This window comes from Oncorhynchus kisutch, linkage group LG23, assembly GCF_002021735.2.
Source record: "Oncorhynchus kisutch isolate 150728-3 linkage group LG23, Okis_V2, whole genome shotgun sequence".
Taxonomy (NCBI): Eukaryota; Metazoa; Chordata; class Actinopteri; order Salmoniformes; family Salmonidae; genus Oncorhynchus; species Oncorhynchus kisutch.
The window spans coordinates 9,645,450-9,664,692 of record NC_034196.2 but is presented as its reverse complement, the minus strand read 5'-3'; the positions used below and the strand labels follow the sequence as shown (position 1 = coordinate 9,664,692).

At 43.0% G+C, this 19,243-nt stretch overlaps 2 protein-coding genes across 8 annotated transcripts in view; one reads left to right on the top strand and one right to left on the bottom strand.

Annotated features, from left to right (window-relative positions):
* The window catches only part of slc25a1b (slc25a1 solute carrier family 25 member 1b), a 23,377-nt gene extending 16,595 nt beyond the window's left edge, over nt 1-6,782 (bottom strand). The window contains exon 1 of one of the 2 annotated variants that reach the window (XM_020457978.2): nt 2,885-6,782. In XM_020457978.2, the coding sequence (XP_020313567.1) occupies nt 2,885-2,996 (112 nt within the window). In that variant the 5' untranslated portion in view covers nt 2,997-6,782. Of the gene's footprint in view, nt 1-2,461; nt 2,539-2,884 lie in introns of those variants that run through there. The other variant, XM_020457979.2, reaches the window with a different exon arrangement.
* Nucleotides 3,389-19,242, top strand: LOC109868551 (voltage-dependent anion-selective channel protein 2). Of its 6 annotated transcripts, XM_020458183.2 has the most exons (10): nt 4,311-4,380; nt 4,560-4,654; nt 7,615-7,686; nt 11,604-11,653; nt 12,039-12,041; nt 12,865-13,070; nt 16,326-16,547; nt 17,127-17,277; nt 17,430-17,487; nt 17,615-19,242. In XM_020458183.2, exons 2-10 carry the CDS (start codon nt 4,567-4,569, stop codon nt 17,704-17,706), a joined length of 942 nt encoding a protein of 313 aa, XP_020313772.1. In that variant the 5' UTR covers nt 4,311-4,380; nt 4,560-4,566; the 3' UTR covers nt 17,707-19,242. The 6 variants fall into 6 exon arrangements, with proteins under 6 accessions (XP_031658916.1, XP_031658915.1, XP_031658917.1 ...); XM_031803055.1 differs by lacking the exons at nt 4,311-4,380; nt 4,560-4,654 and adding an exon at nt 3,532-3,850 and having other exon boundaries at nt 17,615-19,238; XM_031803057.1 differs by lacking the exon at nt 12,039-12,041 and having other exon boundaries at nt 4,089-4,380.
* The last annotated feature ends 1 nt before the right edge of the window (nt 19,243 follows it).

Below are 19,243 nucleotides of genomic sequence, written 5' to 3'. Positions count from 1 at the left end.
CAGTGTGTCTGTGCAGGAGTGTGTGTGTGTGCACATTGTAGGCAGGAGTGTGTCTGTGTGTGTGCTCTCTGAACTGCAGAAGTGCAGTTTGTGCTGTGTCATCATGGCTCATGCATTCAGGCACACAACACTGTACTGCACTGCAGGCCTCAGCCCCCTCTCAAGCACTCACACTACTGGGTGAATCTCACTGGTAGTGTAATAGGTTCCCTGTCATCTCCTTTCCTTCATCTGGTTTGATTGTGAAAGCACTTCCTGGTAGACATCCATCATATTGCTCTCATCTATCCTGTGAGCGCAAATGAGTAGGCCCCGATAGCTTACAATTTACTCCAGGTGAAAGCGTAGTTGCTTGACAAGGATAGGCTGATAGACATGGGAAAACAGGCCTGAAACATGTGCAAGAGAACTGAGACAGACAAATGGTTTCTATCACCTGATAGGAGAGGATAGTTCTACTATATCAAGGAATTGGAATGGATCAGTGTTCACTTGTTACTCTTGCAAGAAGTAAGATACAGAAGCAATTTACGCAAACAAACGAGTTATCAACCATGAATGCCCTCAATAATGCGGCGCCATGCATTGTCCCAAAAGAGACAAACTAAGTAGCGCAACTGCATTCAAGGATGCACGTGCAGCAACGGTTCCATCTAAGGACCTTACTCGTCAGGCTGCATGCAAACCTTGACACGCCTTACTAGGGCTACAAATCTCTACACAGTTGTGGAACACAAGGACATGGTTTGGCTTGGATTTTGTACCTCTGTAGCCTAGCTTTACAGTGTCCGGCACATCCCACTCAGGGCTGTGAGAGGAGTCTGCCAAACTCCCATTCATAAGCCATGATGACCACACTCTGCTGGACTAAGGGAAAGGAGGCTTTGGTATGATCATGGGGTCAGGAATTACCAGAGAAAAAGACCATGACACATCTAATTAACTCTACACACCCTGGAACTGACGACTAGAGCAAAGCATGTGTCCTTGTAGAACAGGAGTGATCTGTCTTGAAACCCAGACAACAAAAAAACAACCATGATTTGGAGGATTTTAACAAAATGTTAATCATAGAATGGTCCTTTGGAGGAAGGATTGTTGTCACATTTGAATCTAACAGCATAATTGAGAAATAATCTATGTTATTAACCTAAGTTTTAGCCATACCAAAGCCTCCATAATATTTTGTGTGTAGATGCTACAAAGCAAACAAGATTGTCATATGAAGCTTTACGGCTTGCTCTGCAATAGTAGTAGTAGTTCTTACATTAATTTGAATGTTTCAAAATATAAAAACATGAATATTGAAAATAAACCATAATTGAGTCAGCAAATATTTCAATACATTGTCATAGTAGGCAATGTAACCAATCACAGCCCTCCTTTTATCATTGCCCACTCTGGAACTTTAATATGCCCATAGACCAGCGTTTCCCAAACTCGGTCATGGGGACACATTTTGTTTTTTGCCCTAGCCCTACCCAGCTAATTCAAATAATCAAAGCTGGATGATGACTTGAATCAGCTGTGTAGTGCTAGGGCAAAAACCAAAATGTGCACCCCTTGGGGTCCCCATGGCAGAGTAAAAAAAAAAAAAAAAAGTATATTATGTTCAACAATATATTTTTTTAAATGGCCAAGTCAAACATTTTATATATTCATGTTTATTTTACTATACTAATACATTTATGTAAGTACGTTTCTATTGAAATCAGTATACTACTCATATTACAGAGCAAGCAGTAAAGCTTCATATGACACACATTTTAGCTTTGTTGCGCCCACATGGAGTCATAAAGGAGGCCTGGGTATGGCCAAAATGTAATAAATATGCCAACTTTTATTCATTATTTCTTTATTATGCTTTTAGATACAAATGTCAAATATATGTCAACAATCCTTCTTCCAAAGCACCATGCTATGGAATACATTTTGTGAAAATCCCCCAAATCATGGTATTTTTGGTCTGGGTTTCAAGAGGAATAACAGATCGCTCACACAGACAAGTTGAATCAAAGGTTAAAAGGTTAAAATTGATAGTTCAACAGATGCAGCCAGTCCTCCTGAACTATAGTCGAAATGAGGTGTGCACTTTGGGAGTGCACAATTTGAAGACAATCCAGGCATAGACATTGCAGACAATTTTTTTCTTCCAAACAATTGAATACTGCCTTGTATTCCTAAAGTCTCATATGCATTCAATAATTATCATATTGCAGCTCCATGTGTGCGAGCACACACACACACACACACACACACACACACACACACACACACACACACACACACACACACACACACACACACACACACACACACACACACACACACACACACACACACACGCACTCAAAGGGTGACTAGTTACTTTTGAATCACAAACCTCCCCCATCAGTCACAAAAAAACAAGGCATATGACCAGATACACAATATCTCATGCCAAAGCACATTGGATACTTACTTGCCACTGGTGCCGTTTTAGAGACGGGTTGGACACCCTGTCGAGCACAGCACATAATTGTGTTGCTATATTGTGATCAAATGTGCCTTACTCCCTAGCAACGGACACGTAGTTCATGACGAAATTAAGAAAAAAGGCTGAATAGATTAGTAGACATAAATAATGATTTACTACACTAACAAAGTTCACGTTGCCTCCCATGGCAAGCTCTATACAGTAGGCAGGCAATAGTGTTGAAATATCTTGCTACAAACTGACTGCCACTACAAAAGTAAAAAGAAAGTCCTGTATAATATATTGTATTGTCACAGTGACAATGATTTGCATTGTTACAACGTAACAAGACGCTATAATGAACGCTGCCTGAATTGTGAAGCAATATCAGCAGCCTACACAAGGAAAGATGAATGAATGTATCCTTACCTGCTAGAATGGCTTTGCCAGGGTGGGTGAGTTTGGCTTTTCCTGCCTGGGCGGCAGCGGCCAAACAGTGGGGTCTGTGGAATGGACTCACAAATGTGGGATTCCTGGACATATTGGCAACAATCGGCCCCCCAAAACAACCAAGAACTTGTTCACTTCTAGGACGACACTTTTTATCCCTCCCGATCGTCAGCCTCCGTGCACTCCGGCGCTTTGTGCACAAATTGCGCCTCGATCACACCTACAGCGTACTGATGTGCGATCACTTACAAAGGCGATGCTGATAATTGAAAACCGCACAGCTCAAAAGCTAATGTGTCCTCCACTTTTGACAGTTGAAGTTCACTCGTGCATTGCAAGCGTTCACAGGGCGGGGCTTTCACCCTTCCACGTAAAAAGAGAACGTCTCCATATTTTTCACAAACAAACCAGATTTAAGGTGGAACGGAAAATTCCCTCAGTTGCTTTGATTAGCCTAATAGTTCACTGTGCCATAGTCCAGACAGAGTAACTGCAGCCTCCCCTAAAGAAATATATCAGTCAGTAGTCTCCTGTTATTCATAGCGGCCCCATAGCCCTTGTTGGCCTCAACCACCACATTTATAAAACGTTTCCGACATTGACCTCTTCAAACAACCTGTACATTTCTTAGGGTGGCCTGGTATGTAGGTATAAACAAAAATATTCACCAATGTGACCCTCACATTGGGCTTAAAAAAAAAATATATATATATATATATATATATATATATATTATTTAACTAGGAAAGTCAGTTAAGAACAAATTATTATTTACAATGGCGGCCTACTTCGGCCATTCCCGGACGACTATGGGACTCCAAATCAGGTACTATAGTGACGCCTATTGTTCTGAGATGCAGTGCCTTAGACCGCTGCGCCACTCGGGAGCTTTACACAAATTATTGGCAGCCTTCTACACTGACACGTCATTGGACCCTATATTAGGTAAGCTTACTACATCCCCCCATTTATGTAGCCTACAACAACAGTAGTGACGACTTCTTATCCTATTATTTGTCACTAAACAATGCTATTTTCGTCATAGGCTGCGCAGTCGCTAGTGGCCACTATGGATCTCCAGTTGATGCGGTTTCCACTAGTTGCCATGGCCACAAAGTCAAAGATGGCTATATCACAGATACACAATTGTTCTATAAATGTGAAGCATCCGCTTAGCGTTTCCACTCACTAACAAATATGGTAGGGAGAGGAAGCCCACTGGCCGGCAGTGGGAGAATACGGAACGAGATGGACTTAGGCCGAAATTTTCTCATCGATGAAACATTTGATCTCAATACAGTTCTGTTACCAAAACTATAATATGTTATGAACAGAGTGGACTACGTTTTGTAGACTTTACCCTTTGCAAAAGTTTTTTTTTTTTTAATCTCGTTGTTTAGGAGTGCAAATGCGTACTTCACAGAAGAGGCGTACCCTAACGAAATCTGCAGTTGATGCGGCTGACCAAATAAATTGTAGGTTGCAAAAAGTCTGAAGATTGAATTCACTGAATATATTGCTTTATTGGCAAATGCTGGAATGAATGACAAATTATGTAGCTAAAACATTCTGCTGCAGTCATTCATGCCCTCGCCCCGGTGAATTGCGCATGCTCATTGTGTCTCCTTCACTGTGCCCTATCTCTGCCAAGCAGATTCTTCATGCTAGTTGGTGGGAGAGAACTAAAGTACGCTACCTTTGACAGGGTAAAGGAAGAACAGTGCTCAGACGCTTCACAACATAACATCGGTATGAACAATCTAGCTAATATAAAGCACAACGGTTTATTTGTTATAATGCTGTTTATTGCATGGAATAATCATGGAAAATGCATGTCACTAACTAGCGCGTTTGTCCAAGGTTAGCCACTGCACCAACTAGCCGGCTACAAGGGACTATTCCAATGTCCATCTGTTGAGTAATGTGGTTGGCTAACTAGGTAGTTCAGAGCACTGGCTAGTGCCCTAGCAAATGTTACATAATGTTTGCCAATGTCGTACCGTCTAATCCCAAGTATAATTTTGTGTTGAAACTAAATATATAAATTATTACATTACAATGACTTAACATAGGAATTACTTAGATGTTGGCTAGTTGGCTAATTTACTGATGAAGTCAAGCCACCCCAACGCAGATGTAGCTAGTTACCTAGCCTAGCCAGCATTCCAACTAGGACAATTTGGCTAGCCTTGCTAAAGACCACTCCAAACTGTCCTTTGTCCGAAATTGACGGTGCACAATACATGTTAAGCCCGATATTAGGGCACAAAGGTATTATTTTATGCCGATGGCCCTCACCTTCAAGATACTAGCTTTCAGCTAAAGCTAGCTAACGTTAGCTATCATTGACTGCTCATTTTGAAAGATAATCCACTGTTCCTATAATAACTGACTTGCCTAGTTAAATAAAGGTCAAAAAAAAAAAATCAGGAGTGGATTAACCAGTCTCATTGTTAGGTAGTTGGCAGGATAATACAATTTTATAGCGTTGAACATTAGCTAACTAGAATAGGAAATAATATTTTTTTAATATTATAAATACATTGACTGATTATTAGTTACCTGATCATTAATGAATAGAAATGCTTTGCGACATTTAAAGGTATCTCAAAATACACATGAATAGAAATGTCTCTGTAAAATCAACTAGTTAGCCATTGACAAAATGTTGCAATGAATGTGGATATTTAGCAAGTTGTGGTGACTAAACTGCTTGAAGTAACATTGGATTGTAATCTGTCATGGTCAAAACTAGAGATTAAACGATACGAACATTTCATATTACGATTATAGTGACCAAAATTATCAGTTATCAGCATTATCGCGGTATTGTTCAAATGTGCTGGAAATGTTCAAAGTACTGATATACACACTGAAATTTCACCAAGTGTTATATTGAAAACCAACAAATACAATTAGCATAACTATGCACTTTGCATAAACATTAAAATAATAACATTAAAGATGGCACCATGTGGCCATGAGGTAAATTTATCTTGTGCAGGTTTAAATGAACACAACCTTAAGTAAGCAAATGGGATAAAAATAAAAATAAATTAGCAGCACTGTGTGCATAAACATTTAAAATAGTAACATTAAAGATGTTTACAGAGTGGGCGTGCAGCCAAGGGAATAGCAAATGTATTATTAGTTATTAGTAATTATTATTATTATTACACAGTCGAAATTCTGTGTTGCATTTGAGTATATGCAATGACCCATGCACAATTGACATAAATACAATTGAGTCTTAAGACAGTGATAGTAATTGCAATGAGCCCTACAATTGACATAAATACAGGAGTCTTGTATAAGACTCTAGTGTTTCTCCTGTTGGAACACTTTTACAACCATGTCGACAACTGCCGGATTTTAAATGAACAAAACATGTTGGTTGAGTGACTAAACGACAACGTGTTATCCTGTGCAATGGACGAATAGTGTGCAGACACACGTCGCATACATCAGCAGAACAACGTGTAGTGTTTTTACAAAAGTAGGTAACACTGAAAGCTTCAGTTTACATTATTGACAAGCTATTAGCAAGTTAGACAAAGCATTACATTTTCCCCCATTACGAAGTCCCCACATGCGTTGAGCTAAACGTTAAATTACCTTTCATTCGCAATAAAGTAACGTTAGTGGGTGTTGGTTACGAAGATGACTCATGATATTTGAAGTTTTGCCCCCTTTCGCAGCGTTTTTTTTTTGTCGTTGCATGTTCTGCAGACAGAGTGACCATCTTCGATTAAGATTCCTTCAGCACTCTTGTAAAACTCAAAATACGACCACACTTCAGATGCTGACTTCTTATTAGAAGGCTGAAAAATCTCCCGATCGCTGTCACTGCCTTCCGCCATGTTTCCACACAAAATAAAACCCATGCTGCGCCTGCGTTCGACTGTTGCTAACTTTGGTTGATGCTGGACAGTATTTACCGTGCGTTTTAACGATAATAAAAATTAGAAACAGTACTAACCGTTGGGAATTTTATCGTGAAACCGGTAACCGTTTCATCCCTAGTCAAAACATGTTGATACAACAGTACCTAAAATGGGGAGAAGTCTGTCTCCCCATTTAATAAAGCGCTGCTCTGCCTTCTGCTAGGTTCTAACTTTTCAGAGTAAATAACTAATGGAAACTAGAGAAGGTCAATCAAGTTGAATTCTTCTCAAGGGGTCGTTACAGCTGTAATTCAGACAAAGACAGGTTCCTACCGTCACAAGTATATATTCTCCACTTCAGACACCCCCCCCCCCCCCTTCTCTCCAATCCTTACATCTCATGGTTCCACAGGAAGAGGGTAATGTTGTACTGTTTTATCTTTTGTTTTATGTGTGATGTATGTACCTTAATGTGTTTGGAACCCAGGAAGAGCTGCTAGGATCCTTAATAAACACAAATACACTTGTTTTCTTAGTTTGGTTTTGTGATGCCTGCAAATATTGTTACAATATGTGTCTATACCCAGTCCTGTCAAGCCATAACAAGGGTCTAGGTCTGCAAATACTGCAGCCTGTTTTGTCAAGAAAATGCATACCACCTCTGACTTTTCCAAATCAGTCCTGAGGGAATCGTGTCGGCTGTTTGCAATATTCTAGAAAATCACATTCCACTGACTAACCACCTGATCTATGTGAACTGAGTCAAATATTGCAGTGGGACACAGGCTTACATGTGTTGAATGTCCTGTCTTCTCTCTTCTCCAGGTGCAATGGCTGTTCCTCCTTCATATTCAGACCTGGGCAAGACTGCCAAGGACATATTCAGCAAGGGCTATGGTGAGTTAATAGTAAAAATGTTTGCACACCTGAACAGTAAGGCTAAGGAGGAGAAGCCACAATTCCACACAAAACACATGACCGCCAGGGAGTTGGCTAAAGCAGTGAAGAACAGATCAAGTTACTGTTTATAGCCTGGTCTTGCCATAATTTGAAATGCAGAAGTCAACTGGGAATCAGTCAAATCAAAAAAAAAATCAAATCAAATCAAATTTATTTGTCACATACACATGGTTAGCAGATGTTATTGCGAGTGTAGCGAAATGCTTGTGCTTCTAGTTCCGACAATGCAGTAATAACGAACAAGTAATCTAACTAACAATTCCCCAAAAAAACTACTGTCTTATACAGAGTGTAAGGGGATAAAGAATATGTACATAAGGATATATGAATGAGTGATGGTACAGAGCAGCATAGGCAAGATACAGTAGATGATATCGAGTACAGTATATACATATGAGATGAGTATGTAAACCAAGTGGCATAGTTAAAGTGGCTAGTGATACATGTATTACATAAGGATGCAGTCGATGATATAGAGTACAGTATCTACGTATGCATATGAGATGAATAATGTAGGGTAAGTAACATTATATAAGGTAGCATTGTTTAAAGTGGCTAGTGATATATTTACATCATTTCCCGTCAATTCCCATGATTAAAGTGGCTGGAGTAGAGTCAGTGGCATTGACAGTGTGTTGGCAGTAGCCACTCAATGTTAGTGGTGGCTGTTTAACAGTCTGATGGCCTTGAGATAGAAGCTGTTTTTCAGTCTCTCGGTCCCAGCTTTGATGCACCTGTACTGACCTCGCCTTCTGGATGACAGCGGGGTGAACAGGCAGTGGCTCGGGTGGTTGATGTCCTTGATGATCTTTATGGCCTTCCTGTAGCATCGGGTGGTGTAGGTGTCCTGGAGGGCAGGTAGTTTGCCCCCGGTGATGCGTTGTGCAGACCTCACTACCCTCTGGAGAGCCTTACGGTTGAGGGCGGTGCAGTTGCCATACCAGGCGGTGATACAGCCCGCCAGGATGCTCTCGATTGTGCATCTGTAGAAGTTTGTGAGTGCTTTTGGTGACAAGCCGAATTTCTTCAGCCTCCTGAGGTTGAAGAGGCGCTGCTGCGCCTTCTTCACGATGCTGTCTGTGTGAGTGGACCAATTCAGTTTGTCTGTGATGTGTATGCCGAGGAACTTAAAACTTGCTACCCTCTCCACTACTGTTCCATCGATGTGGATGGGGGGGTGTTCCCTCTGCTGTTTCCTGAAGTCCACAATCATCTCCTTAGTTTTGTTGACGTTGAGTGTGAGGTTATTTTCCTGACACCACACTCCGAGGGCCCTCACCTCCTCCCTGTAGGCCGTCTCGTCGTTGTTGGTAATCAAGCCTACCACTGTTGTGTCGTCCGCAAACTTGATGATTGAGTTGGAGGCGTGCGTGGCCACGCAGTCGTGGGTGAACAGGGAGTACAGGAGAGGGCTCAGAACGCACCCTTGTGGGGCCCCAGTGTTGAGGATCAGCGGGGAGGAGATGTTGTTGCCTACCCTCACCACCTGGGGGCGACCCGTCAGGAAGTCCAGTACCCAGTTGCACAGGGCGGGGTCGAGACCCAGGGTCTCGAGCTTGATGACGAGCTTGGAGGGTACTATGGTGTTGAATGCCGAGCTGTAGTCGATGAACAGCATTCTCACATAGGTATTCCTCTTGTCCAGATGGGTTAGGGCAGTGTGCAGAGTGGTTGAGATTGCATCGTCTGTGGACCTATTTGGGCGGTAAGCAAATTGGAGTGGGTCAAGGGTGTCAGGTAGGGTGGAGGTGATATGGTCCTTGACTAGTCTCTCAAAGCACTTCATGATGACGGATGTGAGTGCTACGGGGCGGTAGTCGTTTAGCTCGGTTACCTTAGCTTTCTTGGGAACAGGAACAATGGTGGCCCTCTTGAAGCATGTGGGAACAGCAGACTGGTATAGGGATTGGTTGAATATGTCCGTAAACACACCGGCCAGCTGGTCTGCGCATGCTCTGAGGGCGCGGCTGGGGATGCCGTCTGGGCCTGCAGCCTTGCGAGGGTTAACACGTTTAAATGTCTTACTCACTTCGGCTGCAGTGAAGGAGAGACCGCATGTTTTCGTTGCAGGCCGTGTCAGTGGCACTGTATTGTCCTCAAAGCGGGCAAAAAAGTTGTTTAGTCTGCCTGGGAGCAAGACATCCTGGTCCGTGACTGGGCTGGGTTTCTTCCTGTAGTCCGTGATTGACTGTAGACCCTGCCACATGCCTCTTGTGTCTGAGCCGTTGAATTGAGATTCTACTTTGTCTCTGTACTGGCGCTTAGCTTGTTTGATAGCCTTGCGGAGGGAATAGCTGCGCTGTTTGTATTCAGTCATGTTACACCTTGCCCTGATTAAAAGCAGTGGTTCGCGCCTTCAGTTCCACACGAATGCTGCCATCAATCCACGGTTTCTGGTTGGGGAATGTTTTAATCGTTGCTATGGGAACGACATCTTCAACGCACGTTCTAATGAACTCGCACACCGAATCAGCGTATTCGTCAATGTTGTTGGCTGACGCAATACGAAACATCTCCCAGTCCACGTGATGGAAGCAGTCTTGGAGTGTGGAGTCAGCTTGGTCGGACCAGCGTTGGACAGACCTCAGCGTGGGAGCTTCTTGTTTTAGTTTCTGTCTGTAGGCAGGGATCAACAAAATGGAGTCGTGGTCAGCTTTTCCGAAAGGGGGGCGGGGCAGGGCCTTATATGCGTCGCGGAAGTTAGAGTAACAATGATCCAGGGTCTTTCCACCCCTGGTTGCGCAATCGATATGCTGATAAAATTTAGGGAGTCTTGTTTTCAGATTAGCCTTGTTAAAATCCCCAGCTACAATGAATGCAGCCTCCGGATAAATCGTTTCCAGTTTGCAGAGAGTTAAATAAAGTTCGTTCAGAGCCATCGATGTGTCTGCTTGGGGGGGGATATATACGGCTGTGATTATAATCGAAGAGAATTCTCTTGGTAGATAATGCGGTCTACATTTGATTGTGAGGAATTCTAAATCAGGTGAACAGAAGGATTTGAGTTCCTGTATGTTTCTTTCATCACACCATGTCACGTTGGCCATAAGGCATACGCCCCCGCCCCTCTTCTTACCAGAAAGATGTTCGTTTCTGTCCGCGCGATGCGTGGAGAAACCCGCTGGCTGCACCGCTTCGGATTGCGTCTCTCCAGTGAGCCACGTTTCCGTGAAACAGAGAACGTTACAGTCTCTGATGTCCCTCTGGAATGCTACCCTTGCTCGGATTTCATCAACCTTGTTGTCAAGAGACTGGACATTGGCAAGAAGAATGCTAGGGAGTGGTGCACGATGTGCCCGTCTCCGGAGTCTGACCAGAAGACCGCTTCGTTTCCCTCTTTTTCTGAGTCGTTTTTTTGGGTCGCTGCATGGGAACCATCCCGTGGCGCTGGTTGTAAGGCAGAACACAGGATCCGCATCGCGAAAAACATATTCTTGGTCGTACTGGTGGTGAGTTGACGCTGATCTTATATTCAGTAGTTCTTCTCGGCTGTATGTGATGAAACCTAAGATGACCTGGGGTACTAGTGTAAGAAATAACACGTAAAAAAACAAAAAACTGCATAGTTTCCTAGGAACGCGAAGCGAGGCGGCCATCTCTGTCGGCGCCGGAAGTTTGTGTGGGAGTAATGTGGCAATGTGATGTAATACATTTTAAAATTGCACTTGGCTGGCGAGGTTATGGTTTGTTAGAAAGCAAAGCAAACAATATGTGTAATTGAATGCATCATAAACCAATTGTCATTCGTGCTTTCTCAGAAGTCTTTGACTATATGGCGGCCATATGTGTTTTATGACTCTACGAGTCTGCTCAGATATAACATTAACTCATCAACCTCTTGTTTCACCATCCAGGCTTTGGCATTGTGAAGCTGGACCTGAAGACCAAGTCTCAGAGTGGAGTGGTGAGTCTTCTGTTACTGTCCTTTTCCCCTTTACTTTCTCCTCTGTCCCACCTGTTCTGCTCTGCCTCACTTTATCCTCTGTCCCACCTGCTCTGCTCTGCCTCACTTTCTCCTCTGTCCCACCTGCTCTGCTCTGCCTCACTTTCTCCTCTGTCCCACCTGCTCTGCTCTGCCTCACTTTATTCTCTGTCCCACCTGCTCTGCTCTGCATCAGCTTCTCTCTCTCTCTCTCTCTAATCCTGTCTATGGTTCTGTAATAACACAACCATTCTATAGGTTGTGTGTGAGGCCTGGTGTGTAAGACTGTGTGTGTGTGTCTGTCTCCCTATCTGCCATCCTAACCCCTGCTCTGTCCCGCTGCCTCCTGGATTGCTCTCTACTGTAGATGGTAAGACTCTCTCCCACAGTGTACTGATGTCTGTACTATATACAGCATGATCCGTGATATGTTTTATTTCATCTTTATTTAACCAGGTAGGCAAGTTGAGAACAAGTTCTCATTTACAATTGCGACCTGGCCAAGATAAAGCAAAGCAGTTCGACACGAACAACAACAGAGTTACACATGGAGTAAAACAAACATACAGTCAATAATACAGTAGAAAAATGAGTCTATATATAATGTGAGCAAATGAGGTGAGATAAGAGAGGTAAAGGCAAAAAAGGCCTTGGTGGCGAAGTAAATACAATATAGCAAGTAAAAAAATATATATATGTGATATGTGCCGGGAGATTCAGACGGTCTGATCTCACTGTTAAAATTATGTCCCGCTGATGGTAATGTCGGTCTGTTGCAATATTTTCATCACTGTCCAGTGAATATGATAATTATTTTTGTCTCCATCCAAATTATCTATCCTTCCTCTCTCCCAGGGATCCAGTCACCCACCATCCTTACCTTGCATCCCTGATTTTCTTTACCTTTATTTTCCTCGCATACTTTTCTTCTCACCTGTAATGTTTTCTGTCTCTCCTCACATAATGCATGATTCTGTCAGGATGTCTTCTGCAGTCAGCACAAAACTGCCCGTTTCAACGATCTGCTCTTCTAGATTCTTCTTATTTTTCTCCCGTTCTCTCACTCGCACACTCATTACTCATTCCCTCAGTCCTTTCAAACTCTTTGACCTCAACTCTCTCTCCCCTCACACCATCGCTTGTCTCACACATTGTCCCACTCTCTTTTTGTTTCCTCTCTCTCACCCTCTCAGGAGTTCAACACATCAGGTTCCAGTAACACAGACACGGGGAAGGCAGCTGGTAACCTGGAGACCAAGTACAAGATGAAGGAGCTGGGCCTGAGCTTCAACCAGAAGTGGAACACCGACAACACCCTGGCTACAGAGGTCACTGTGGAGGACCAGCTGGCTCAGGGACTCAAGGTGGCCCTGGACACATCCTTCGTACCAAACACAGGGTGAGAGAGAGACGTCAATCTGATATGTATGTACAAAACATTAAGAACACCTGCTCTTATCATGACATAGACTAACCAGGTGAATCAAGGTGAAGGCTTGTTGTCACTTGTTAAATCCACTTCAATCAGTGTGAATTAAGTGGAAGAGACCGGTTAAAGAAGGATTTTTAAGCCTTGAGACAATCGACACATGGATTGTTTATGTGTGCCATTCAGAGGGTGAATGGGCAAGATAAAAGATTGAGGTGCCTTTGAACAAGGTATGGTTGTAGGTGCCAGGCACACCGGTTGGAGTGTGTCAAGAACTGCATCGCTGCTGGGTTTTTCATCCAGTTTTTCATCCAGCTAACTTGATACAACCGTGGGAAGCGTTGGATACAACATGGGCCAGCATCTGTGTAGAACACGTTCAACAGCTTTTAGAGTCCATGCCCTGAATTGAGGCTGTTCTGAGGGTAAAAGGGGGTGCAACTCAATATTGGGAAGTTGTTCCTAATGTTTGGTGTACTCAGTGTATATATGCCATTTACGTTTTCGGTGCCAATAAAAAATCTCAGGGGAGGGGATAACATTACCTAATAAAGTAGCATGTCTATTCGATGAAATAAATTCCCAAATAATGTTGTGCATTCTATGCGAGATAAATTTTTATAAATTTTTTTGGGGGGCACTGAGCAAATGACAGGTCTGCTGAGTGCGAACCTGAACATTCTGTGCAACATCCAGGGCGCACGTTTACTGTGAAAGCAGGATGTACCCGCTTTTAGTTAGTTTTAACAGTGGTCAAGTAGGCTACTGTGGCTATTTGATCATAATGGGGAAAAACTATGGAGAAAATGCATTGCATAACATTTTATCATGGAAATAGCTGTTCTATCATTTAGCCTACAGTAGCAGCCAATGTGGGGTGTTCAATGTAGGCCTACATACCATGAGACTTATCCAATTGTCCTTCAGACAAGGAGGTGACTGAAAATGTTGTTGTGGTGTTAGATGCAAAAACATATTTTACAAAATAAATTATTATTATACCATTATTACTGAGAATCAGACAAATCATGCTACTCCCCTATTGCTGTCTACAAATTATCTACAGTACCAGTCAAAAGTTTGGACACACCTACCCATTCGAGTTTTTCTTAATTTTTACTGTTTTCTACATTGTAGAATAATAGTGAAGACATCAAAACTATGAAGTAACACATATGAAATCATGTAGTAACTGAAAAAGTGTTAAACAAATCCAAATATATTTGAGATTCTTCAGGGTAGCCACCCTTTGCCTTGATGACAGTTTTGCACACTCTTGGCACTCTCTCATTCTCTTTGATAATGATTCATTATTACAATAATGGAGCTGGTCAACGACCCACCGTAGGTGATTCGTTGAGAGCCTAATGATTCTGAGTTGGGGCTTGCCTTTATATAGCCCAACCTGGTTACATTTCCATAATCCACCACAACTGTCTCAATGTGGGCGGCAGGGTAGCCTAGTGGTTAGAGGTTTGGACTAGTAACTGAAAGGTTGCAAGTTCAAATCCCCGAGCTGACAAGGTACAAATCTGTTGTTCTGCCCCTGAACAGGCAGTTAACCCATTGTTCCTAGGCCGTCATTGAAAATAAGAATTTGTTCTTAACTGACTTGCCTAGTTAAATAAAGGAAAAATATATATATAAAAATGTGTCGAACCAACCCATATCTACTAGATGAGGTGGCCATATATTCTGAGTCCTCCTGCGAGGTCTCCTGCGAGACCTAAGAACAGTTTATTCTTAGAAAGAGGATAAGGAGAGACTGTTCGGAATAGAGATACCTCGTTCCGAACGTGCAAGTTTCAGAGTACAGAGGGTGGGGGGTAAGAACACGAGATGTGCACAGCCGTGGTGAATTAGGTACAGAGTTATGTGAAAACAGCAACTTGCACAACCAGAGTAACACTCCTATCATTTATATAAGCCTTAAGGTAATGCAAAGACCATTTTTCTTCTCTCACAAACGTTGATGGAGTATACTAACGGGGAAAGTTCTAGAAAGTTGAGTGAAGTTCAAAGGCTGATATTTCTTCTGTAAAGCAGTCCCGAGGTACGTTGGTCCCAGCTTTCCATCGCAACCACATTTATATCGCTACTCCTACAATTGCGCGTGGCATCGTTCTTTTTTTAAAAGCACGTACAACTGGAGTTTCAAGCATTGTTTAGACCAGTGTTTCCTATCTGGTAGGGGGTGATTTTATTTGTCCCTCCAAGTGTTACGTTACAGCCTTTTTCTAAAACGGATTCAATCGTTTTTCCCCCCTCATCCATCCATCTGCACACAATACACCATAATGACAAAGCAAAAAACAGTTTCTTTTTTAGAAATTTAGCTCTACAGACAATTCGTTCAACCTCGTGGCTTGCTTTTTGCTCTGAAATGCACTGTCAACTGTGGGATCTTTATATAGACAGGTGTGTGCCTTTCCAAATCATGTCCAATCAATTTCATTTTTCACTGGTGGACTCCAATCAAGTTGTAGAAACAGCACCAGAACTGAGCTTTTCAGTCCTTCTACATAAAAATGATGGGGGACCCCTTTAGTGATGGTAAACTCATCAGGGACCCCCTCATAATCAGAACACAACTCAAGTGACATAAATATAGCATACAAGGAGTTCTAATAGTGCATGGCCAGACGAACCCAAATCTTGGGTCCCTCGGAAGGAATATTTAAAGGCCCATCTCTTGGCAAATTTCCTGCTTTTTCAACACATTTTGTCATGAGGCGGAGAGCGCATTGCAGTTTTAAAGCTTAAATTACAGTGCATTTATGTTGAAAAGAAAATCACTTTTGGGGAATCCAAGAAGTATTGAGTTGAAAAATGTATAATTGGTGGAGTAGTGTGGATACCAATATCCCTGTGAGCCTGCCAGGCACATGTTCCATGGATCCCTTGGCCAAAATTATATATGAAGAGACCTGCCCACGGACCTCCTGCAATACCCTACTTTGAAAACCCCTGTCCTAAGCAAGGGGACTGTAATTGGTCGAACTCACAATTTAATACATGCCCAAAATTACCTAAAAGCATGATGTTCAGGACGTTTTTACATGAAAGGCGAGGTTAACTCAAATATGACTTGATGAAAAGATATGAAAGGATTTCGGATTTATTTATTGACGATGCTATCACCTTTTTTAGAAAAGCAAGGATCAGATATGAAAGGATATTTGTTGGCTGTCTAATTTGCTCTTTCTCTTCTCCATCTGTACTCAGCAAGAAGAGTGGCAAGCTGAAGACTGGCTACAAGCGTGACTTCCTTAATGTGGGCTGTGATGTTGACTTCGAGGGTCCCATAATCCACGCAGCAGCCGTGGTGGGCTATGACGGCTGGCTTGCCGGGTACCAGATGGCCTTCGATATGGCCAAGTCCAAACTGGCCCAGAACAACTTCGCCCTGGGATACAAGGCTGGAGACTTCCAGCTCCACACCAACGTGTGAGTATCTCAGTGCAGTGGGTCATGGCTAAAAACGCTGGTTTTGTTTTTGTGAATCATCATGTGTTAGATGATACAAGTTTGGTAACTGTTGCCCTGTGTCTCTCTAATAGAAAATGAATCCATAGAATGGCTTAGAACCTCATGTTAAGTCAAAATGACACAACGACAAGATTCCAGTTTAACGTTTACTCAGTCGTATTAGCGCAGTACATGGTTGCCATTGCACTTAGGCCGTGTTCATCAACGAGACTCCTGCGCAGGCGCACTAATAAGGGTGATAGCGCCGTAATAACCGAAATATCTGGCGACTTAAAACATGAACGTAACACCTCTAACCCTAGCAATTTGACTGGTTAACTCATGGGTTCACCCATAATGCCACCATTGACATGAATGGGGATTGGAATGGATTCTTTCTCAGTAATAATGTCATGGGGCAGGGAGGTATTCATTTTAGGATGGTTTCTTACTGGATCTTGCCCCCTCTCTCTTTCAGGAACAATGGAGAGAGGTTGTCTAGGAGTGTGAGCAAGTGCTTGATTTGGGCATGTCTATCTGTTCTCTCTCCTCTTTCAGTAATGATGGGACTGAGTTTGGAGGTTCTATCTACCAGAAGGTGGATGACAAGCTGGAGACGGCGGTCACTCTGGCCTGGACGGCCGGCAGCAACAACACACGCTTCGGCATCGCAGCCAAATACGCCCTGGACAAAGATGCTTCCCTGTCTGTGAGTAACACACACACACACACTCTGTCTATCTTAGTCTCAACCCAGGCTCTTGCTGTAGCCCCACCCCTAGCAGGGATGCAGCTCTTTGCAATTCATTCAGATTTGCTCACCAGAACATGTTCAATGACTGCCTGTGTCTCCCCCTGCAGGCCAAAGTGAACAACGCCAGCCTGATTGGAGTCGGCTACACCCAGACCCTCAGGCCAGGTGATCTAATGACTGATTGATTTGATTACAATTCATGATATCCTCTGAGCAAGGTCTCTTAGCACAACTGTCATTTTAGGTCGAGCTATACTGCTTTACATCTCCAGTAAATTCCTCTCCTCTGTAGGTGTGAAGGTGACTCTGTCAGCCCTGATCGACGGGAAGAACTTCAACACCGGCGGCCACAAAGTGGGCCTGGGCTTCGAGCTGGAGGCATAGAGCGGCAGGGAACAAGACCCAACAACCAAGAGAAGAGCCCAGAACCAATCACCCCCATTCCCAACCCCACACACCCTACCACAGCCCTTATCCAAAACCATCATCCTGTAGACACTCCATTCCCACCTCTCTCTCACACACCACAGTCCCTTTACACTCACACACATTGAGTGTTTTGGCAGTAATAGTCAAACCTGTGGCAGTCATGTCCATCTTGACTAAAGTAGCTAAAATACATGAATGAATAGAGAGACCGAGAGAGGCATTCTGTAATGGCCGTTATAGTCTAGCCAGTTATCACTACTGGTCATCTAGTTTGAAATGGAGTGTTTCAGTCTGAGTGCATAAAGGCAAGCACTGGGGATGGATACCTCCCCTTTTAGCTGACGTTGTACAGAAACACTGGCTAAGTTTTTTTGTAAATCTTCTGACTGGTTACTGAAGTGGCACTAATATTTCAGTAGGAGTTTGGCTGAGTAGTCGCTCAGCGTGAACTTACGTTTATTTTTCCCTTCGTATTTCATTGTAAGCATGTCTGAATGAATACCGGGTGTAGAACAGAAGGCTTAGTAAGGATGGAAGCCGGATGCATTTGAAGCCCGGTGTTCTCTTGGTTTAAAAAGAATGCCGTCTTTTGTATTGGTTTTGAGTAGAAAATGTTTCGGTGTATTTTGGTTGTGCTGTGTTCAGTTGTGGACCATGTTGTCCGTTAAACCCAGTGTGATCGTAGGATGTTTGTGATTTTGGATGGGCACAACTTCAATTGTATGCCACTTCAGCCAATTTTCTTTCAATTCCTGACTTGACCGAACTGAGATTTTAAGTGAGCCCAACCCTGAGAGGGAACCAACCATTTCACCACCGCTACAGTCTGCTGTTACTGTAACTACACTGAAGACGGGAGTCTGCAGGAGAGTTTAAGGAAGATTCTACATTACGCATACAGCGCTACAAACGGAAGGACCTATTAGGATTATTGTCGGCTGAATGCAGTTCTACATGTCCCAAAACGCAATATTTCTTCATCTCCTTGTCTTTCCTCTGAGGCCACTCTTCTTTAGAGGACAGCTGGTAGGTGAAAGCAATATGGTGAAATCTTCCCAGTAGGTGAGAAAAGATGGCATTTCTACAGTGTTGCTTATCTATCTACTCTTAAGATCTGTGGTCACATGAAGAGGGATGTGGATGTTGTTGCTCATGCTGCTTTAGACTTACACTCCTTCCTGGCTGTCATTGGTGCCCTTGGGAGCCAAACGACCCTCCCTGTATGTCCCACTCTCTGTACATAGTATACATATTCTCCTCCCGAGTTTCAACACTCGTACGGTGAGACAACATTTGAAGGGATGCTGTTGTATAGGCTCGGTCCCTCCTTTATCAAGTCATAAACCATGACTCCATGTATCTTTGTTTTCTTTCCAATTTTGTCATAATTATGAATCTTTTTGAATTGGTTGTGTTCAAGACACAGCATCTCGTTTTTTCCCCCAACCTCAAGTAATGGAATTCTAATAAAAAAAAGCTTGTCTTGATGTCT

Bases quoted from the DNA above. Each gene is read 5' to 3' on its own strand.
- LOC109868551 (XM_031803055.1), top strand. From the start codon at position 3,682: ATGGCGGCCTACTTCGGCCATTCCCGGACGACTATGGGACTCCAAATC. The intron at 13,071-16,325 runs GTGAGAGAGAGA...ATCTGTACTCAG, and splicing joins TCCTTCGTACCAAACACAGG to CAAGAAGAGTGGCAAGCTGA. The intron at 17,278-17,429 runs GTGAGTAACACA...CTCCCCCTGCAG, and splicing joins ACAAAGATGCTTCCCTGTCT to GCCAAAGTGAACAACGCCAG.